The 23,456-nt window shown below is 45.1% G+C and overlaps 2 protein-coding genes across 2 annotated transcripts; one reads left to right on the top strand and one right to left on the bottom strand.

Moving 5' to 3' along the window:
- Positions 1 to 1,163: 1,163 nt before the first annotated feature.
- On the bottom strand, positions 1,164 to 14,511 carry LOC126547096 (cation-dependent mannose-6-phosphate receptor-like). Its single transcript, XM_050194962.2, has 7 exons — positions 14,309 to 14,511; positions 13,825 to 14,000; positions 13,544 to 13,653; positions 12,284 to 12,429; positions 10,599 to 10,725; positions 5,224 to 5,345; positions 1,164 to 4,194 (listed from the first exon to the last, which is right to left on the bottom strand). Exons 1-7 carry the CDS (start codon positions 14,470 to 14,472, stop codon positions 4,188 to 4,190), a joined length of 852 nt encoding a protein of 283 aa, XP_050050919.1. The 5' UTR covers positions 14,473 to 14,511; the 3' UTR covers positions 1,164 to 4,187.
- Positions 14,512 to 14,744: 233 nt separating this feature from the next.
- IntS1 (integrator complex subunit 1) lies at positions 14,745 to 21,816 on the top strand. Its single transcript, XM_050194898.3, has one exon. The coding sequence runs from the start codon at positions 14,898 to 14,900 to the stop codon at positions 21,273 to 21,275; it is 6,378 nt and encodes a 2,125-aa protein (XP_050050855.1). The 5' UTR covers positions 14,745 to 14,897; the 3' UTR covers positions 21,276 to 21,816.
- The last annotated feature ends 1,640 nt before the right edge of the window (positions 21,817 to 23,456 follow it).

Raw genomic sequence — 23,456 nt, forward strand, 5'->3', positions numbered from 1 at the left:
GTGCAGCAAAACAGACTTGGATTTTGGAATGCATTTCAGCTCTTGTGAACAAGTTAATAGCTGCTTCTCTGATTGCAAGCGGCAGTGACCGGCAGTATGCCAAAACTCTGGCCTCCGAGATCATAATGCATCACATATTGCACAGACAAAGGCATACTGCTATCTCTAAAGCCATGCGAATCTCCTGGACTTTCAGAGATTTGATGGAGTGCCATAACGTTAGAAAGTGCTTGTACTGTAAAGTTTGTACATCACCTCCCGATCTGTTTCACTACCATGAGCATGACACATGGAAGCTTGCAGTTAGTCCTACATTAGTTTTACGCTCTATGTGTAGAACTCTGCATTCAGTGAGCGAGCTCAAAGCTGCTTGATGCAGTTTGGACAGTCTTAAATTAGGTATGCACGCAGTCACAAAGGACTTATTTGCCACTACAGAGATGAATACACAGCAAGGAACATAAACAATAACTATACTGCGTACTTGTTTCCCTAGCGGCAAATAGCACGTCCTTCAGAAAACACCAACTGGGCCAAGGAAAAATTTTTCAGGAATCACAATTTCACCACACAATGCCTGAAACGCCCATCGGTGCAACCAAAAAGCAATTGCTAGCAAACTGAGCCCCATTCTAAAGGAACACTAGCAAGAAAAAGTCAAGTGGCTAGAGCGGCACACTTGTGTAGTGAAGTAAAGTTGTGTGCGACTTTTGCAGAGGTCAGCAGATGCAACGAGAGCATGGAAGAAAATAATGTGAGAGTGAGAAATGGATGACTACCCAAGATCCACAGCAGCTTCCAGTCACAGCACCTCGTAGCTTGCATTGGGCCCGCTCCAATGTTGACAGCTGCAGCATTGCACTTGAAGGTTCTGTTTTTCTTTTTTTTGTTTTTTTCTCCCATACTGGTGCAGACAGGTAGCTGCAATGCTCACTGGTTCACCGTGCAAGAAGTTCCAAGTAATAAGTAACCAGGCGTGACGGACCAAGTAATGCTAGCTCACTTTGGCTGCTTAAAACAAATTTGCACATTTGGCATCATGCCCATTTTTGCAGAGTTTAGTGTATCTGCAATGCCCCCCATAGTGTGCGTGATTGGGCTCAGCCACATTTAAAGTCACGATGCAATTGCTGTACAAAGTATGTGGTGGAGGTCACCTGACGAAAGCCTAACGCACCATTTATTTTTGAGTGCTGGAATTCCAAGAGGAGGGTCATATTTGTAATGAAACAAGCTGTCCTGTCAAATTTTTAGACCACGATATGGAGGTGGCACCAGACATAAACCACAGAGATAATCACAGAGAAAATGGCATTATTTGCCCTTGTGTTTGGCATTGTTCCCGCATTCTGTACGATTAACTAGCTCCTCAAACATTCTTAGTTTCCTCTACCATAGCTCACTATGAAGGCAGTGGCAAGGGCTTGTGCTCAAAAAGTTTGACCAGAAGTGAGCCAGCTGAAAGAGAGTCTCGCTCTGCTGATATGCTGGCCTTGGCAGTTTCCTTGCCTGCATACCCAGCTTATCAGCAGAGCGCGACTCTTCATTCTGCAAACATAACATGTTACCGCTGAAAGCTTGAACCATATCAAGTCCAATCTTCTCAGCTGCTGAGATTTCCATCAAAGGACCTCAGGTGGTTAAAATTATTACGTAGCAACCAACTATGGCATCCATCATATCTAGGCTGTGGTTTTATGTCTTTACAATGTAAAAGCCCACTCAATCAGTCAATCAACCAATCAATAAACCATGCATTTTGATAGGCTGAAATTTATAAATTGCTGTTGCTCGTGTCCAAAAGAGAAAGAAAAAGAGAGGGCGTGTGGGAAAAACATGTCACAAGCACAGGGTCTTCCATAACATTGCATGGAATGTTGGCCAACATGAACGTGGGTTTGAATGACAGCTATCTGACAAGCTCCACCTCACAAACTCCTATTTGAGAATGTTAAGCACTGCCATATAGTGGCCACAATATGGCAGCATTGCATGCCTGTAAAGTCTCGTACATGTGATGAGCTCTACACATTCTTATGAGCAACATGTGCGTGTTGCAACTGACTTCATGGCCACATAAACATGGGTTACAACGCAAACAATCAGCTCTATGGTTTCACAAGCAGGAAGTGCATGAGAGCTGTAACCATGGTGATGAACGGTGCACCAAGCTCTAGAATGTGCACTGACCCCTGTATCTGTAAATGTTCCTCAGCTCAACACTACTTCACCTCAACTCTAAAAAGTGGGAAGCTGCAGCCTTGGCTGAAACAGTCGCTGTGTTTCAACACTGCTCCTTCAAAATTTCTACGAAAAGGTTTCAGTTGAAAAGAACCTTTCCACATCAGCGCCTTCGAGTAGATGGAAAAAAGTGCCCTATGGGAAAAGTGCAGCTCAATAGTTGCTGAGGGGTGTTAACGAATTGCGGTGACCACTTCAGCAGACAGGTGCTGCAGCCCTTCACTTTTATGAAATATGAGCGCAAGGTCGAGTCAAGAAATTAAAAAATACACAGGCTCAAGTACCCAATTTTCACCAGAATGGTCATCCTTGTTGTGATGTGTTAAGTGGCAACACTGTGTGACGAAGCTACCTGAAGATTTTTTAAGAAACTGCTGTTCTGCAGCTTGGACAAAATTGAGTGGTCATCTCATGCCTGCAGCTGTCAGTGCTGCTCAGGAGTCTCTCGACACCATGAAAACGGCAAAGAGCACAAGCCACTCTTTGCCCACTAACTGGTCATCCAATTGTCACACCGACTCTACTTAAAGAAGACAGAAGTGTACTCGCTAAGTGTGAGTCAAGAACATAACCATAATCTAAACGCTTCCAGACAAAGCTAACTTGTCCTCTTCCCAATAAAACTGAACTGACGGTGTTCAATTAGGGAAAATGCCATCATGCTTTAAGGACCGTTGCAACAACTTCTGCTGAACCTGCACATTCTTTGAATTGGAGGCTTCTGGAGTGGCATCACTTTTAGGGACACCATTTTCTGTGAACGCCGACTGGCCAAGCTGGCAACCAGAACACCTGCCGCTCCAGCACAGCGTTGCACCAGATGCCAGGCAGGTCAAGCAAAAGTGGAGGCATCCCAAAAATTGACTGACTGAGAATAAAACTCCTCCCTTCCTTTTGTCGAAAGCCGGCAACCACGATGGTGCAAGAGTAGGCTTGGTGCAGCAAATGTATAACAACCATGATACTTTCCCAGCCATGCATACCATATGTGCACGAGTATACGACAAGGCTCGATTCTCTGAGAACTTAAAGAAAAATTGCACAGTGCACATGAACTTAAACAGTGATAGCTGAGCTTGTGCTTATTGTGAACTGTTTTTGTGCACATAATTGGCTACCCTTGCTACACATTCAGCATCTTTGGCTGGCACAAGCAATTAATGTGAAGCCACAATGAAAAGCACCCGTGATGATTGTCACAGTGCTATGGGAAGCCTTGGCACAGGTCCCCAACATTCATGGTCATCGGAGATCAGGTAAATGTACGCAACAAAAAGCTGGAAAGGCCCTTCCAGGAGCAGTAAACCTCACTAACACATCTGTTTTCTGCACCGTCCCATGACTGTCGCCGCCTTCCACTTGGCTGGTTTCTCCTCTGGGATGCCAACAAAGTAGTTTTCACCTCTACAGTTCCGTCACTATGTCTCTGATGAAGCTCCCCACGTCGGAAACTGACCCAATGGAAAACCCTCATTGAAAGTCCTCGCAGGCACCAGTTTCTAGCTGTCCAGAAACCTGTTTATGTTTCTAGACCTGAAGGATGCAAATTATTTTTACGTCGTCTCACATGCAGAGTTATTGAAACTGTAGTATATGTGCAACCTTCACACTCCGCTTCACACATTGTTGTTCGTAAACTGTTCCACTGCATCTACAGCATGTTTTCTTCCCACGACAGTGGTGGGACATAGAGCGGCTGTGTGCAAGGCCTTCCATAGGGAACAGCTATGCCATAGAGACTGCCAAGAAAAAAAAAACATTTTGACAGCAGATTTCAAGATATCTCTGGTTCCAGAAATATATAAACCTAGACGACAGAACAACCAGCTTGTAAAGTCTGTTAGCACTAACTACAAGATGCCTGCAGTCAAAACTTTCCCTCTCCATGCTTCTCTCTCGCCCACACATCTACTTGGCGATGCATGCTGTTCACGAACCCAAGAGAGCTAATGCCTAAAAGAGAAAGAAGAAAAAAAAAAGTGCACACACATTATCATGAATACTTGACGCTGCATACAGAAAGCACTGCCCAGGTCTCAGAAAAATGCACAGAAAAAAACATGCACCTGAAGAACGGCTGCGCTTTTTATCTGTTGGCATTGCTTGGCTGCTCTTGTTGCCCGTGGATGCTACAACATGATAAAGCTGGGTACTCACTAACAACTTTTGCAACCTAGCTGCTTTGGGAAGTACCATTGTGGAATATCACATAAGAAAAGCTTGTGCTCCTTCTGTATAGCTCCAATGCTTGGCAATCATATGCAGTGCAATAAGAAGGGAAATCCCCTCCTGTGGACACCTGAACTATTCTGTGGCAGACGGAACCATCAGCACTCTCCCCTCACCATCACCAGTGCTCCCTGGTGCACCAGACGCCCTCTTAAGCACTCGGTGATCTGACTAGAACCGGTGTATCCTTCGGCACAATACAGCCAACAAGAAAAGAAAAAGGATTTTGTGTAACATTCTTGAGATGGCGTTAAATATTTTCAGCTAGAAAGTGCAAAAAGAAGAAAAAGGAACTCTGGTTATATTCGTGCAAATATAGTAATTACACTGCAAACTTCTTATCTCTGTTTTGTTGTTTCTGTCAATGTGTCTGTGAAAGTGCGTCATTCGCCAAAACAAGCAAACCACCGAACGGTAGCATTTCGTACTTGAAAACTTGAAATAGACCATTAAAGACTGAAGTACTGGACCAGATTAAGAGGCTCAGAGGAGGGTTTCACGGCCCCTTTAAGGCTCCCCTGCAAAGATTGTTAAGGAGTGTACGTCCCGACTCCACAACCAAGCCGAGATAACACCGTAGATGATATATCACGTCATTTCTCTACTCACAGCCAAAGTGATGCCTGAGGGCATGCATCGCAGTTAGTCTTAAACTAAGACAAAGTGGCTGCTTGGGAATGGGAATGAGATAGTGGCGCACAACTCTGCAATACGCTACAGTACACCCATCAGCAACAAAGTTTGGCGGCCTACATGGTAAGCAGCTGGTCGTCCCTGTCTTCGTCCGGACGTAGCGGCCTGTCGTCAATGTCCCGGTAGGAGCGGTGCTCGTCGGAGGAGTCACACTGGCATCGGCAGATGTAGTTGCAGCCGTCCTGAACAGAGGTGGGTGTTCAATTCAGCTGACGGTGTACGTGCCAGAGAAAAGCTGGATTTACATGAAAAACCTGACTGCAGATGACTAAGGTGCAGGCAGTTCTTCTGCAGCGAGCATAGCATTCGCACATCAAAGGAGAAATGCAGGCGACAGTTCGGACTAATGAGACCTTACTCTAAGCCAGTTTTATTTTTAGATCTTTTGGTAAAGATACCAGGTATGATGTGACTCTGGGAAATCTCTCAAGTTATTCTGCACTGAAAAGGTGAGCGAATCAAGAATGGGAGATGCATGATCACGCATTACTTACTACACAGGCCGCAGGCCCATGTTGAAATTAGATATGTTGTGAGAACACAGGGCAGCGATAGGCGGCACAGCGTACGTGCAGACCCTTTGAAAAGATTCTGAATCATTTCACGTTTTACCACAGCTGCCATTAGGCCATGAAGGGGACTTGTGGGACACTGTTGTAACCATATTCTGGCTCGATCACATCCGGCATATTACTTCCGGTGCGTGTTGATTGGCGAAGCCAGCAGAAGTAGATGTGAAGAAAGAAGCTCGCATGTCCTGAAGTGTAATTCTGACTGCCTTATTCTCAGATTTAGTGTCGTGAAGAACGTTGCTCCAATGAGGTGCCGTGATATATGTCCAATTGCAGAAAGGTGAGAGCATCCCCGGGAAAGATGTGAGAATGCAGCACCTGGCACATAAAAGCTGTTGAGGATGCAAGTTCTCTTTTTCCTCCGCAACTTTCACTGTTTTCTCTGGTCACATGAACAAATTACTGTATACTATGTCAGCAATCACCTTCTTGGCCAATGAAACACCTACATGCACAGTTAATCACAAAAGTTCATAGACCACAGGATCCCGTAAAACATTGAATTTCTGAGCAGCCTGTAAAAGTAGACAGTAAAACCGGACATCACTATGTTGTTCACATATGCTAGTAGCAGCTGGAAATGCGAGTACTGGGCTCCATTGTGAGGCTGCAGGGATATTAAGCTTTTTCTCAGATTCCTTGGCCCGTAACATTTTGTGGGCAACTTGACTCTAAGGTTGCATAAACCGGAAGTGCTGATACACTGCTACTACTTGCTTGTACATGAGGGACACATACAATGGGAGCTACACAACGAAACTTTACGTCAATGTATGCTTTAATTTGGAAGCACTAGCACAGGGGCCCTCGAACACTTTTCAAGCCACTGTCTTTCTCTTGCAGGTTGCACAGACTGACGGTTGAAGATACTTCTAGCGTAGGTCAAAGCACCGATATCAATACATTTAATATTTTAATCATGCAGACCAATCATTACATCACTGCTGATCGCTTTGTCACCCAGTGGCAGTGAACAGAAGCGTCATCGACATAACCACTCGCTCGTCTGTGAGTTGTTAAAAATAAAGTTTCAGATAACTACGGCACCCAGAAAAAACGTGATAAATTAAGATTTGGTTATATTTTTGTGTTCTGTAATTTTAATATTAACACAAATAGTCACAGGTTAATAAAAAGAAAATTCACTCCAACTACGAAACACGGTAGGGGCACTGGTTGCTATTTTGCCTCTGAGCATTGCTCTATGTTATAGAGAAGTGTGCACATGAGAAGTTCACATAAAAGCTTCTCTTCTCGCTTACGAATGCTTGTGAGCAGCCTTGCTGCCTCGTTTTGGACACACAATACACTCAAGCGGCACAAGTTTCGCTCTTCGTTGCATTGTTGTTACCGCACCCTTTTTGTTGTTTGCGGTGCTGTGCTGGACTGCCTGCGCAAGCTATGAAAAAAGGAAAGAGACGTCGCGCAGTCCCAGGATGCTTGACCAGTAGTGGCAACCATGAATCTCCTTGAATGTGCAAAGGCAGTTTTCTACCACGGTAATGGTGCCATCAGCACACCAAAGTAAATGTAATCTGTGGACATAAAGCATGTGGGCAACCATGGCGTGCAAATTTTCGCTACATAGGTGCTTCGAGCTGTTGCCATTGCCAGCAAGCGGTTGCGTCAGTGGGGGGGAAAATGGGGATAGGAGAGCAGGCAAAATTTGAGCTGAGGGCATGAATTTTTTTTTTTTTAGAATTCCTGGCCGAATCGCTTCGGACTGTGGACCCTATCGCTCCCATTCTTGTCGCATTCATCTCTCCACCCGTCAATCTATGCAAGCTGCAACAGAAAAGCAAGGGCTCCTTTATAGATAAATGCATAACCACTTATTGATGGTATGCAAATGAATTTGGTGAGAATAAGAGAGAGTGGTAACCCACTTATTCATTGTTTCGGCCAAAATTTCAGTACATAGTAAAGGACACTGCCATTAGTTTCAATACTCTCTTAGAATAAACCTCCTAAAATTTATTTATTAAAAAGTACTGCAGGCAGCAAAGGCTGGCCAAGCAGGAGAGGGTTAAGTAGTTAATATAGACAATGTTCAACAGCATCAACAATAACACACTCTACAAAAGTGCTGCACCCAGACTGCAGCTACAACAATATGCTGCATATGCACAGCCAAGGGACTGTTTATTATAATGCTCCATTTATGGTCCATCCTTTTCAGCTCATCATTGGCCCCGACAAAGCCATGCCACCATTATCTCCGCAACCAGGCAGTCAGCACAACGAATGATAAGAATGAAAATTAACAGTAGCAAACGATGTGACTGGGCCAGTTGGTGACACAAATTCACACTACAGGAAAAAAAGACATGGACATGAATTTACCTAATGGAAAATGAGGTGGATGTTACGACCAGTGCTCATGTTCTTGACTATCGCTCGGCTTATCAGTATTTCTTGAATATGTCGGCGAAGCACTGCTAGCCACTAGCATTACCGTATGCTAACGTCCACTAGCGTATGGTAATGAGTGTCGTACGAAATTGGACGCTTGCAGCACCTTGAACGTTCGCGAAACACTTCAAGGCCTCTTATGCCACTACATGAGTGTGCATGATGACAGAGAAGGTGAATTGGCATTGACAGCCGCATTAGAGGAAGTAGTCATCTTGGGGACAAAGAAGTGGCAGAAAACGCCCCTCTGCAGTCCTTCGGCAGTATGCAACAGACTTTTAGCAGACTTACCGAGTGGTTAGTAACATCACACCACCACCTTTCCTGGCAGCCAATGTCAGCCGTGATGGCAGACTATTATGAGAAAGTATAAGTGCAGCTGCCATTTCCAACTTCATTCTTCATTAGTGTTCCTTTAACATGTTTCTACTGAGTATGCAAGTGCTCAACACTTATCAAGCTTGTTGGAGTGCTGCCAGTGAGAAATGTGTTACTATAACATTTATTTAACAGCAAAAAAGTTTAGCCTGTGGTCAGCATTAGTCGACCCATTTGCAATGAACTTGCAAGTGCCAGCAAGTTTAGCATGCAATTCACTGCACTGGTTTAATAACTGACATGTAAAAACAAAATTTAAGGTTGCTTAAGATATTTTTCCCAAAGAGAACTTGCTTGACTTGAAAGGACACTGAGCAACTGTCAAGCATTGAGTATTGACTTAACCTAACAAATCTGCATGTCCACTAGCTACCACATACAGCCCCCTCACACCAAGCCAGCTGTTGTATACAGTCAACTTAAGTTTTTGTTGTTGACTGTTGTATACAGCCAACAAAGTTTTGTCCAAAAGGCGAAGCACTGATTGCGATATCAAATAAGTAGACAGCTATATGAAGTAAGGATAGTAGTGTCATCAGCCGTATAAACTTGTAAATATTCCCTTACTAAGTAAATTAACAAGCACGGCGTCGCACGTGCGCAGGTAAACATGAACACATCTCACTTGATGACCGCCGAAACTTGCTGTCAAAACACTGGAGTGAGGAAGCGCAACAGTGCAGTGAGTGAATTGACCTTCGTGCTGCCTTTTGCTCCAACGCGAACTAACCGCCAAAAGCACAGTAGATACGAAGCTATCGGCACTCGGGGCGCTTTGTCCATGTCGCAGATTGCGTTCAAGACAGGGCAGCAACGCAGCCTCGCCATACACAGCAGCTGCCTAAGAGAACCCCCTTCCCCTCCTTCCCTTCCTCCTGGTGCCTCGCGCGCGATGGAAGGCTGCATGCTTCCTCCTCCTTTCCTCCCTTGTGCGTGCATGAGTGAGCCACGATTGTCGGGGTGACCCTCGCAAGTATCACTTGCACATACAGCATATGGCGTGCGGTGACGATGTTATCGTGTTCGGACTTTAAACGAAACATCACGGTGAGGCAGAAATGCGCCTGGAGTGCATATAATTGCTATTGCAGTAAAAGCTTATGGAGTGCAGGCTCTGAGAAAAGCCAGATATCTGAGCAGCCTTGGAATACAGCCTGGTATTCTGAATTGTCAGCCTGTACTTACATAAGTGAACAACATAGTGTTGCACGATTTTACTGGGTGTGGTCCCAAACTGCCTTTTTTTGATAATTCAACGTTCTTTCAGATGATGCGGTCTATAAACTTGCGGTTGACTATACATGCGATTTAAGTTAGTCAGGTTTAATACACAGCCGAATATCAATAATCTGAACTCGAAGGGGCCTGAAAATTTGTTCAAGTTAAAGGAAGGACTTATTCATGAAGTATTCATGCACCATAGCAATTTGCATGAATGGTGCAAGCCGTGAAATGTCGCGGCACACAGCAAGCGAGGACCATGAAACTGCCCACTCCAGCCAACGCTCGCTTCCCAATAACAGCAGAAAATGGAACTTCAAGGAGTGGGCTAAGCTGGCGGTGCCAGCACGGAGGCGTCAAAGGTGAAGGAGTTGAGAGGGAGGGCGAGGGGAGTGTAGTTGCAAGGAAGGGTGGGAGAGAAATGAATTTGCTTCATTTCCAAGAAAAATCGGCCCAGGACCGATCCCTCCTGCGGTGCGCATTTTGCCGCTAGTGTGGCTGGGGCATTACGGCTAGACGCAGAAATGACGGCCTTGCCATTCAAGAGAGGGTGAAATTACCACCACGGTTTTCTTTTTCTTTGCGCACGGCATTGAGGGGTCTCTCCTAAGCATTTCCTCTATGGCAGGGACAGATCAATGCTGGTTGGAGGCGCTGCCGCATGATTTGGCATGCTGCTGAAAGTAGTGTCGGAGCGCGGTATGGTCGAATTGACCGTCACAAATGCTTACGTGTTCAAATTAAATAAGCCAGATGTTTGAATTAAGCGTGTTCGAATTAACAAGATTCGACTGTAATTTGGTGTGAGAAGAGAAGAGGCAAGACAGCCTGTGAAAAGTCAAGTTCACTCACAGCTTGAAGGTTGCCACAATCCTTCCAGAAACTATAGTTTGGAATCTGCTCCAGGCCTTTTGCTCCAACAACAATGCGCTTGTACAGGAAACCCAGGAGCAGGTAACTGCCGGCCACTGTGAAAAAACTGTAAGGAAGCATTTGCTACTCAACTACAACTGTGATGAATTCCATGATAGCAACATTTAGCTTTTCAAAACTTTTCAAAACAATTCAAAACTTTTTTTCAAGCTCTACATATTCCATCTGACGGTAAAGAGGAACACTAAAGGCTTGTAAACAAGCAAAAGACAATGTCACAGTAACTGGCTATGTTTCAGTATTGAGGCAAGTAAGTCTTGCCTGAAGCATGTGACCTGTTTGGGTACAAGTACCGTTCTGACTACTGTAGTAGGCAAGGAGGCTTGCCCCCCAGGGGTATAACCATTTTGTTTCGTGCTGCTACTAGCAGATGACGCAGCTTCTCACTTAAAATCTTAGCATACTCAAACTGTTTTCATTACAATAGTGTGGCACACAAATACAGGAAAAGGTCTGAGCGCCACTAGCAACAACAAATAAAGCTGTTGTCAAGTAAAAATACATAAAAATCTTGTACTAGTCGGCAAATGTGCTGTATTTATCAACTAATATTGCAGATTCTCCAGGCACAATCCCAATACAGGTACCAGTTCCCTCTACCCCCCTCCCTATCTTCTATAAAGAAGGGTGAAGTTTCCAACACATTTGGGCTGAACACAACACAATATGTTGTTGCCAGCAATAAGTCTCACAGCTGCATTTCAGAGGCCGTATTAGTGATCAATCACTTTTGGAGCTTGTTTACTGGCTAAGCTAGGGGAACTGTATGTAACGAAAGGAGTGGCAGACCCCACTAACATTATATTCATACTCTGCAGGGCTACAGTGCACCAATGGGATATCTGTTGTTCCAGTGAGGCACTTTGGCAGTTGTGTCATGCAAATGTCAAAGTAAATCCCTGAAAATGATCAGCTGAGAACATGACATGCCACTACCTTATCACTATCATACCAATGTAATAGTATGATTACACACAACTTTTGCTTTTGTGGAGTTATGTGAGAAAGTTCTAATCGGCTAGACCCTTGAACCGCCAAGCAGCGCTCTGTGTTTCGAATCTCTGCCAGAATACATGAACTCAAGAAGATTTTCACTTACTAAGAGTCTGGGACCATGGTCGCACCCTTCGCTGCCACACAAAGCCATGTGTGCACTACGACTGTTCGTGAAATGGACTGGCCTCAGTGATAGCCTACAGTGTGCTGCATAATTTCTCTTCTATTTTTCTCTCTTCGTCACGTGATCCTCCTTTTCTAGTGCAGGATAGCAAACCAAATGTGTGTCCAGTGCGACTTCTTGGCCTTTCCTTCTCGGTTTCTCCCTCATTTTTTTCATAACTCTACCTCTAAAACTCACTGTTGTAGTTGAGTTCAATGGAATACTGTCTGGTCAGGCAAAATCATTGTTAAGTAGGCATGAAGCAGGTTACTGACCACTGTCAAAACAAAATCATGTTTCAAGATCCGTATGGGTTGCTTGTTAACATTCTTTCTGAGCGTACGGACAAGGCCGACACGTAATTTTGTTTTGCCTATAGCCGGTGATTTGTTACATTCCTAAAAAAAGAACTTATTGGTTCACATGATATTACGCACGTACTCACAGTATGCAAAATACAGCACCGCCACTGAGGCCGCGATGATGCTGCTCGTGTTTCTCCTTTGAACAAACGACACTGCTGCTGATCACAAAAAGGAACGAGCACGCCGTCTCTCCCGCACGGCCACTGGACGCGATTTGCAGGGTGCCCTGAAATGAACCAGAATCACCGTCCAATAAGAGAATTGACAAGTTATGGCATAAGTTATAGATGTATATGCTGTAAAGTGAAAATTACTTTGTCATTCAGGACGTAGTAGCAGGAAAAGGGTGGCTTCTTGAAAAGAAGTATGTGCAGTCATCATCATACTTAAGAAGTACTGTGTGTGGCACTATCAGAGTGCCTTTGACTGTTTCACATTTTGTTTCTTGGCAGAGGATAAAACACAAAAGGTCTGCATTTTTTTTTCTGCTGATGAGCACTGAACCAAGTGAGCTAATTTTAACAAACTACACTACACACATATCTGCCAACCTGTGAACATTCAAATAAAAATTACAAAAAAAAAATTTCGCAGACATAAGACTTGGAAAATAGGTGGGAGGGGTGGGGGATAATATGCATGTTTTAAAAGCTTCTTATAACCTTACGCATCTTATGGGATACATGCACAATTAGTTAATAATAATTTACCTTTGGACACATCAGTAGCCAACTTGGAACAGACGAGACTGGCAAGCAACACAATGTTCTAGATCATAGTTACTCTTTCAGCAACTTTGCCACTGCCGATTTCTCCTGCTTCAGGAAATCGCCCGAATGAACTTGCTCGAAGCAAGTACTGTCCTGGAGTCCTTTCATTATTAGAAGACTTCCAACAGAAGGTTTAAATACCTACAAGCGAAGCTTTCTTGTAAACAGAATTTATTTTTTTTGTAACACGAGCCCAAATTCGTCAGAATTGCAAGAAAGTGGGGAGCATTGGCAGGTATGTATACATAAGTGCAAAATGAAATTGAACAGAAGCATATTCAGATTCAGGATAACAAGTGATGTGCATGTAATGCACTTTTGGAAATAACTTTATGTAAACTGGACATGTGAATCAAGGTACAAAAAGTGAGTGAAACTGAAATGTTTAAAATTCAAGCAGTCCAAGCCTGATTATGAAAGAATACCACCGGGTTGGAAGGTGACAAGTGAATGCACGTTTACACCCTTCCCAAGCATTTCCGTCCTATTTTCAACATTCAGCCGTAGTCAACACAGCAGTAGACTTATCGCAAGCGGTCTTCATTAGGCAGCTTTTCTCGAATAACTTACGTGATGCTCGTTTGGACTGCAGAGGACTGCCAACTGGACTTCACGCGACGAGTTGTTACAGGATCCATTATAGCGATCTCCATTTCTGTAAGTGACTAGAGTCCACCCAGCTGAAAATAACATTATGTCCTCTATTAGTAGGTGCCTCGGTGCACTGCCGTGTTCGCTAGTATACGACAAGAAGAGGGGTGAGGGAAAAAAAGAGGACGAAGAGAAGAATGCACGATCTTTCAAATGTCCTAAAAAAAGAAAAAGGAGAGACAGAGAGAAATGTGACTTACGGGCTCCAGCTAGCGTGGTAGAATTCAGCTGGCCTAACATAACCGTTTGATTGCCTTTATCGCCAATGACATGCTGAACCGCTCCTACTTGTGGCGCCGACTTATTCACGCTCGCGCAGACTCCGATTTCGTAGATATTCTTCAATTTGCCGTCTACCCTGTCCTCGACAGTGAAACTGAAACAGGAGATGAATGTAACAGCAAAATAAATGAACGGGCATGTGCACATCTGGCGTCAGCTTAGGTTTCGTGCGCTCCTCACGCACGTTCGCCAAGCGGGATGATTGTGCAGAACATTAACGTTAGTAATACTTCATTTCCACAGCACGCACACATGAACAAACATTACTGCACTCTGTGGCAAAAACCAGTAGTGATCGTGATAAAAGCATGCCAAAGTTCGGCTTCTTATTTTTGCATTCGGAGAAGAAATTTGCGCAAGATCACACATTCGACTGAAAATCCACTGTTATGTGGAGCTTACGTTTCGCCCTTCAAGTCGTGCAAGCCTTCTAAAAGCGCCTTCTCCGATTTCGAGTCCTTGTTCAACAGCGTGCAACCTGGAGTTTCAGCTACGATACACGGCACAAAGGCACACATGGCCAGTAGGAAGCATAGAAACTCATTGTTTACGCTGCGCGAAAACATGCTGGCATAGTTCGCTCGACATGCGATGATGCGATTGCGAGTACCGTCTGAAGCTGGCTGAAGCGCTCGCGAGCTGGCTTGAAACGGCTATGCGGCTTTGTTTTTTATGTGACGCCAGAAATGGTGTTATCAGTTCAGCCGTTTGAAACAAATGACTAAGGGAACAAAATATAAATTTTATTGACTTTATTTCTGCATAAGTTTTACGCATTGCTCGAGCATTTGAAACTGCGTGCAGTTTCCGATGCGAAACTGTTGCTTTCTGTTGTGCGCTGGTCTGCAACACTTGTAAGAGATATGGCGCCGGCCCTGGAGTCGTGCTCTTGGGATTCGTATTGGTCGTTAGGTTGTTGAGTTATCGCGTTTTCTGCAAACGAGAAAGAACCTGGGATGTAGCTACGTGAAGCAACCAACTTCAGTCCGACATGGAACGAGAGAAAGGGAAGGGATCTCAGAAGAGAGGCCCCAACAAAGTGAAGGCGTCCCTTTTCCCGTCGGGCGATTTCATCGCACTCGGGTCGAAGCAACGATCAACCCCCGATGTGCCGGAACCGAAGCCACCTGTGAAACAGTCGACGTTAAGCAGCGCGAGTTCTAGTACCGAACGCAAGCGACCAGAAGCCGCCGGCGGATCGTCGTCTTTGGTGCCGTCAAAGAAACCGAAGCTTGCGACCGCTGCCCCGTCATCTCTTGCCCGTTTGGGTCCCGCTGGTTCGCAGATAAAGCGGGAAACCCCTTCCAACAAAAGTGAACAGTGGGATGTCATTGCTGTGGAGGTCGATCCAACAGATTTCCTGAGTCGTGTTCTGAAAGCGGAGGACGTTGGTGACGATGATAAGGTCGAATCACTCATGTGCGGCGCCGCAAAGACGCTCAAGAACACACGGCCAAAGCCGGACCCCATGCTTTACCTGACGCTGATGTTCCTAGCAAAAACTCGGCCGAGGATATTTGACTCTGAAGGCTCTGTTGAGGCATTCACGAGCTTGTTAAAGCGCGACGTCACAGTGAACTTCAAAACTAAAGGCAACAACCTGATCTCGGTGCTAGCCTGTAACCTTCTTTTGGCTGCGTTTCAAGATAATGTCAGTTGGCCAGATCAGTTTGTGAAAGTGTTTGTGGAAGACTCGTTGGGGGATCGGGTCTGGGTTGATCACGACGAATGTAAAAACTATGTCGACAACGTGCTCACGGCATTTAACACGAGGCTGCCGCCCAAGAGTATGCTTGCCCCAGACCTGCTTTTCAAGCCGGATGCTTGTCCCAGCCCTCCTGCCCCGGCAGTCGATGACGACGATTCCCTGTCAAGCCTGCACCTGGATCTCAAGGAGAATCCGGAGAACGTTGCCGTTGTGCCTCGCTTTGCAGGCTCCAAAGCAAACATCGAGCACTACGTGCTGGAAGTAATCCACGAACAGCTGAATCGCCGCCAACCAATGGACATCTCGAAAAACTTGCTCCGTTTGTTAGTTTCTGCTTGCGGTATTAGTGAAGTGCGTTCGCTGGTCGCCCATCGTCTGGAGACATGGCTTCAGAACCCTAAACTGACTCGCCCAGCTCAGGACCTGTTACTTACAGTCTGCATGAACTGCAACCAACACAACAAGCACGATGTTGAAGTAATCGGGTGTCTGATTCGTATTCGACTTAAGACAAAGCCAGTCGTGAACCACTTCATGCAATGCGTGAAAGAACTCTTGGGTCAGCATGTTGACAATCTGAGTACTGTTTTGAAACACTGCATCTACAATGAACTCTCCACCTCGAGGAACCCCAATAATATGCAGCTTCTCTCAGTGATATTTCAGCACTCACATGAGAAAGCTGCTCGTGTCCTTGCTGAAGTTTTTCAAGACCTCTTAATCAATAGAGAAGACTACTTGCGATGCTTGCGGGCTCTTTTCAGAGAGATCATACGGTCTCTGCGTCATGATCTCAACTTTACAGCCTTCTGTCTAGGCCTCATGCAAGAGAGAAAGGAGACTCAATTCCTAGAGCTTGAGCAGTCGCTTAGAGAACGCCTTTTCATGTCTATAACAGACCTCATTGTCAAGGCCATCTTTTTGGCAATCACACCAGCTGTGCGTGAAGCAGCAACAGCGCTTTTCAGAGGGGAAAAGAAAGACATTTCTCCTCTCCGAAACTACCAAATGCAGGTGGCCACTATTCAGCGAGACACAGTTTGGTGGTTGCACACAGTCGTTCCCAAGATGTTTAAGCCAGGTAGGAATGAATTTTTGCATTGCTTGCACAAATCCTTCTTCCTTGAGCAACTGGAGCATTACTGCAAGGATAACTGGCCACCAGAGGCTGACAGACATTTGATGTTGAGGCTGGCTTCAGATGTCCCTGCACTGGAGGACACGCTCATTAGAATATTAATAATAGGGATGTCAAAGGAACACCCACTCAACCCTTCCGATGCATTGGAGCTTGTGGACCAACTAATCAGAAGAGCAGCAGCAATCTACAAAGAAGATTTGCACCCTGTGCTTGTGGTGGAGCGAACAGAACTCATAGAGATTATCTTCCACTTGTGTGCCTACCACCACCCTGAAAACATCACACTTCCAGCTGGTTACACACCACCAAACCTTGCAATTGCAGACTACTACTGGAAGGCATGGATCATGCTTCTCATTGTGGTAGCTCACAACCCGTCCACATTTGGGGAAATGGCTTTTGCAACCCATCCAACACTGCAGAGTTTGGTTGAAATGTGCATCACTAACCACTTTGTCTTTCCTCCACCGACTTTGGCAGTAGGCGAAAAAGCTGACGAAATCAAAGCACGAGAAATGCAGATTGCTCAGGTGGAGAAGCAAAAGATACTGGAATTTGAAACGCACTTGGCAGCCGCATCGACTAAGGTCACCATCACTGAAAGTAACAGTCTTCTCTTGTCAAAGCTGATAACGATGGATCCTCAAGGTGTGACCAGAAGACCGCCGCAACAAGTGTTGGAGCAGCTGAAAGCCTTAAACGAAACTTTGAAGCTTGGGCACCTCCTGTGTAGAAGCAGGAAGCCCGATTTTCTTTTGGGAATTATCCAGAGACAAGGGACCTCGCACATGCCATGGCTGGCGGAGCTTGTGGAGTCAAATGAGGGCTCGTTTGACCTTCTCCCAGTGCAGTGCCTTTGCGAGTTTCTCCTCAACGATGAACTGGAGTGTAGCATAGGTACAGCTGATCCAGAGGACGACAAACCAGAAAAGGGCAAGCTGAAAACTCTGCAGAGTAAGAAGCGCAAGCAGCAGCAGTTGTTGCAGCACCTACAGAAGTTGCTGAGAAACCCAGAAGGCGATGTCCAGGCCACATGCGAGGTGCTTGACTATTTTATGAGACGTCTCAGCACACAGAATCAAAATGCTCGCACCCTCGCAACTAAAGGTCTCATGCTTGTCCTCTGTCAGAAGTCTTCTACTGTAGATGGCACTCAGGATTCTGAACCAAATAATCATGACTGGCTACTGAAGGAAATCCCTTCTCTGCCTCACTTCAGTGTCGTGCGCCAGGACATTAGTGCAACTTTGCGGCACGCATGCCAAGTGGAGAATGACCCTTTTGCAATCACAGCATATGTTAAATTTCTTGCAACTTATACACCTGATGATGGTCTGTCTGAGCTGTCTCTTGACATAACTCAGCTAATTATTGACCGGCCAACCATCGTAAACTGTATCCTCTTACAGGACACAGTTGGTTTCTTTTACAAAGAACTGTTCCACTGCTCACTGCTTGACATATTCACACGATATCTGCAGAATGCACGAAAACCTTCCAAAGATGTCTACTGGTATGAGTGTCAGGACCACATCACACTGCAGTGGGACTCTGGAGAAACAGCAACTATGTACATACTAGTCGTTCACTCCATGATCATCTTGCTTACTTATGGGCCTCCGCAGAGTGACCCTGAAACATTCAATGCTCTGTTAGAAACATGGTTTCCAGAAGGAGGAGACCCACCCCAGGCATTTCTAGTCGATACATCTGAAGAAGCTCTCCTCTTACCAGATTGGCTAAAGCTTCGTATGATCAGGTCATCTGTGGATGTCCTTGTTGATGCTGCCTTGAAAGACTTGGAGCCAAACCAGCTCGTGCTTTTCATTCAGTCCTTTGGCATTCCAGTTCCAAGCATGAGCAAGCTTCTTTGCTGCTTGGACAGAGCCGTGGAGTATGATGAAGCAGCTGTTGTTCAGGCGGTTGTGGACAAGGCATACATGTCGCAGCTAGTTGAAGTTCAGCACCAGAGAGGAGCGATCGGTGGTGAATGCTTTTATCGTCTTCTTGGTGAGAGCGACGTCACTGATGCAGCTGCTGAAATGGACGACATTGAGCCAGTGCCAACATCAGTTATCCAGCATGCCCCACCGCGGCCAACAGAAGCTTCTCGCTTGGACTCTGTTCCAGTGGCTGTTGTTCAATTGTTTGGCCTGGATCCATTGAAGGGAAAACTGGGAAGCAAGCAGGAGCAGGAACTTTTTAGAGGCTTGCAAAAGGCATTTTCACATGACGTCCTTCGAAAATGCCTTTTTGGTGGTGCTTTGGCAGAATTCATCCACACGTGTGAGCATATCCTTGAAAGTGATCAGAGAGAGGCATTTGTGAATGCTTTGTTTCTAAAATCGTTCATATCATGTTCCCTCTTTAGATTGGCCATTGCGGCACAACAAAGAGAAGCATCAAACTCCCCGCTCACATTCAAGTTCCACTGGGTTTGCTCGAAAATCTTGGAGATGAGCAAAAGGCCGTCGCCACTTTCTGCCATCTTGACTCAGTACTGTACATCGCATTCGTCATCGAGGAACAAGGATCAGGCACCAAGGAGGCTAGCATCTGGTGATGCAAAATCTGCCAACATTGTGGAAGCTCTGACATCAGTAGCACAAAATGAATCCAAGCGTTTTGAGGAGGCACTTTGTGTACTTGTCCAAAGAGCTATCAAGATGGGCGACAGTCAGCAGCTGATTCATGCACTCTCGAAGATTCTGTGTGAAAACATCTTTGAGTCTGAAAAGGTAACCACAAGCTTTGTCATTGTAGACTGGCTAGAACACTTGGAACCAGAGTGCATCTCTTCTTGTCTAGAGCTGCAACACCAGCTTCTCTTCCATAACAGCACAAAAAATGAGCTCTTGAGAACCACATTTCGGCCATACCTGTTAGCCCTGCTTATTCACCGGGCGCACTGGTCAACACTGCACACAGCCATCAATGAAGTCCTTTCTCAAGCATCAACAAAGAAGTATGACCCTTCGGCTGTCTTGGACTTCCTTCAAGCCTGCATGTTCATACCAAAGATATGGCAAGGCCGTGACAAGAAGATCCCTAAGCACTACAGTCCTGAGAAGGTCTTAATTTTTGGCCCTGATCAAGCTTGTGCTATGGCTGACTACATCATCAATGAGCATATTTCAGCAACTACGACTTCTGAAGGCCACTCGGCTCCACAGGAGGAAAGCAAGATGAAGATTTTTGCACGTCTGCCACTATTGGAGCAAGGATGTGCTGATCAAACTTTGATATCTGCAGTTGTATCACACCTGATGACCATTGTCCAGAATGAGCCTGCTCGCCGTACAGCTGCAAAAGAAATGCTAACACAGTTGTACCTGTGCATACCTAGCATTGTGTTTACGTCAGACGCGATAACGGAAATGCTGAAAGATATAGGACCACAGACATATGGTCAGATGAGGGTAGACACATTGTCACATACATTATTGCTGGCATTGTCTATTGCCGACTATGACAAGCAGTCATACTACAAACTATCAGACCTTCATATCGCTATTAGGAAGCTAGCAGCAACTCATCCAGAGCTGATGCTGCGTCAGCTACCAATGATGGCAAGCCTTCTTCACAGTCGTTCAGGCATGGGCACGTTGGTATTTGGTACTCGAAGTCACGCATCATTTTTCGTGCACATGTTGGGAACACTAGAACTACTGGTGCCACATCTCTTTCTTGATGTCCGAGTACCTACACTGAATGATATACTGGACGTTTACGTGGATGCCTTCCAGTGTCACATCCAGTACATGCGCAATAACGAAAGGGAGCGCATAATGGGCCTGCTGAACAGGTTCTTGCTTTTGGTTCACCAGTATGTCTACCACAATCCCTCAGCAGCCAGGCAGTGGGTTCAGAAACACCATGGTGCAATGCAGGATGTTGCTGGCATATTCCCAGACCTCTTGAGTTTGAAAACTCTTCTTGCCGGCACTTGCATCCTTAGAATGCATCCTGAGGGCAGTGAGAATGCTCCGGAAGGCATCAGCTCTGAAGCAGGCCCATCTTCAAGACGGTTACTTGCACGTCCGTTTTCACATGCACCGGGTTTCAGCAAAGGCAGAGGCAGCCGTGACTTGAGGGGTCTGCTTGACAAAGATGGAGTTGACCCAGAAGAAATTCTCTCTGCTCTTAGAGATCTTGAGCATGTTGCGTCGAGGAAGCCTGAAATCCTTGAGGCCTATCAAGATGAGTTGCAGTGTGTTCTTCTGACCAGCACAAACATATCGTGTTGCAGCTTGGCATTCAGGTTGCTACTTCAAAGCATCAAAAACAATCCGAAAACTGCAGGACAATTTATTTCGGGTTACTTGCAGTGTCTTGCCAGTGATCGCCGGGACTTGGTTCTGCTTGTGCTTGATCACCTTCCAGAGTTCGTCGTCCTTGCTCAGGAGCATGGTAGCATGCTTCTGCAGAAGGCATTTCAAGTTGGGATCAGCACCAATGTCAACAGTGCTGTGCCCATAACTGACACGCTTCTTCTTCTGAATATGCAGTATGGGAACTGATCTTGACTTCATGTGAAATTGCTCGATTTTGTCTCTTCTGATGTAGAATATGTATGTTTGTTGTCATTTATGGTTTTGTTCATTACAAGTAAACTGCAAAGCTAATCTTTTCAGTATGGTAATTGTGTGCTGATGATATGAAAAAAATATTGTCATTTTTTGTACACCACTGACCATCATTTTTTTTTATCTGTCGGTATGGCTTGTCGTATGGTATGGCTATGTCGTTGCATGTAGCAAGATCAGAAGAATTCCACTTAGTTTCTTCTTACTGCCCATTGAAAGTGAAAGTGAAAGTAGCAGTTGTGTTTCGAAAGGATGTATCAATTACATTTCTAGGAAACAGGTAAAGTTGGAGTAGAAGGCATGGTATGAAGGAGTAGGCACTTATCAGGGGCCCACCTTATTGTCAATGCTAGCTGGCGAATTCCCGGTAACTGACAGTAATGCCATTCACAGTCGCTCTGTTGTGCATTATTAGTGTCAAAGGTAAACATTGGGCAGAGATTGCCTGGTTGAATAAAAATGTTGGGACTGAAAAGTCGACTTGATTGAAAACCAGCCAATACGAAATCTGCAGTTACGCTCGAAAGGCGAAGCATCAATTGCAGTAGCAGGTTAGTAGACAGTTATAAGAAGTAAGGATAGTAATTTTATAACTTAGAAACATTTGCTCACTAACTGCCATAGGCGCAGAGTATTCATTTTTCAAGGGGGGGGGGGGGGGGGAGCGACCAGCTTTCCGAACCGCATATATATGTATATGTGCACTTGAAGAAACTTCGTGTGACCTCGAAGAATTGAGCACTGAAGTGACGGCATTATACAAGAGCTCATAATGGGAGACAGTTCAATTTCACAGCTTTTATCCTCTCGGTGGTGTAATCTTCCTTCGTGTCATTGTTACATACTTGGCTATCACTAATACTGCTTCGCATTTCCAGCGTAACTGCAGCCTCTCTCTCATTGTTTCTTTCTTTTTCTGTGAGTCCACGTATAAGTGCAGCTCCGCATGACTGCTGTTGTTTCTGATTTAAAGTGAATCCGGCTAAGCCTCGTTTCGGTTAATATTGAGTGAATTATAGTGTTCCCCGACTATCACGCACCTAGACTCTAAAAAAGAGCAGTTGCGTTACTCGAAAAAAACCTAGTGCATATTGTTTCCAGTACAGTGGAGTAGCTGCCAGTAATTATTTCGTTGCTGAGATTTAACTTGGTAATTACAATTCATTATCTAACTCGAGAAGTACTGTCCTTATTTTAAATGTGTGAATGAGGCATTTGTAGCCACCACAGAATGAAATTAACAGCGGTGTTTTCAGCGACGTACTAATTGCGCACATTTCTTTCTGACTGGCAACGAAACCTTGCGAAGTATGAAAAATACCACATGACTGCGGTCCCACCCACGTCATAAAGCAGCACTCTCATGTAAGCTGATTGAAAGCAACTGCATTGCCTGTCGCAAACCCCAAGAGAGGGCACATCACCTTGATAATGGTACGGTAGGAGCACCAACAGCAGGTTTCGCAGCTATTTCTTCCTCTCATTACTACGTCACACTTATTATCCGTCTCTCAAGGGCAACTGATCGCATTGATAACAAGAGCCCCTTGATGACGGGGCCGATGCGCCGGTCTGCCCACACACGAAATGCAAAAAGCAATCTAATAGGCATAGAATGTTTCAAAATCCCGGCTTTGCTCGCACCGCATCAAAAGAGTGCACACGAAGCTATACTTTGTACCAGAAACTTGCTTCAGCCCAAAGCCAATATAAAGTGACCGTTTTATTTTTAATGAAAGTGTATATGTGCTGCCAAATTCGTGTCAAAAAATAAAAGCGAAATAAACAAACTGGAAAGTGGCCAACGCGTAGAGAAAAAAAAACAACGATGCATTCAAGAAAGTAAATATGCCGCTTCTAAACAAGCCGAGTTGGCACTCAGAATGTCTGCACAAAAAAAAAAAAAATACTGTGTCCTTATTATCTATGAATTCTTAAGCTTCGTTGAACACCAGCTGCTGCCCAGAGGACGTGTTCGAATAGGTCCTCTTTTGCAGCTACGCAATGCTGTGTCCATTTTATCACATCTGCAGCGATTTTCTTGATGACCGACGCCGGAATGCTACGGCAGACATACGTTATCCTTACCTTTAACTAACTTGACGTCCGTATTCA

Source organism: Dermacentor andersoni, chromosome 3 (assembly GCF_023375885.2).
Source record: "Dermacentor andersoni chromosome 3, qqDerAnde1_hic_scaffold, whole genome shotgun sequence".
In the NCBI taxonomy this organism is placed as follows: domain Eukaryota; kingdom Metazoa; phylum Arthropoda; class Arachnida; order Ixodida; family Ixodidae; genus Dermacentor; species Dermacentor andersoni.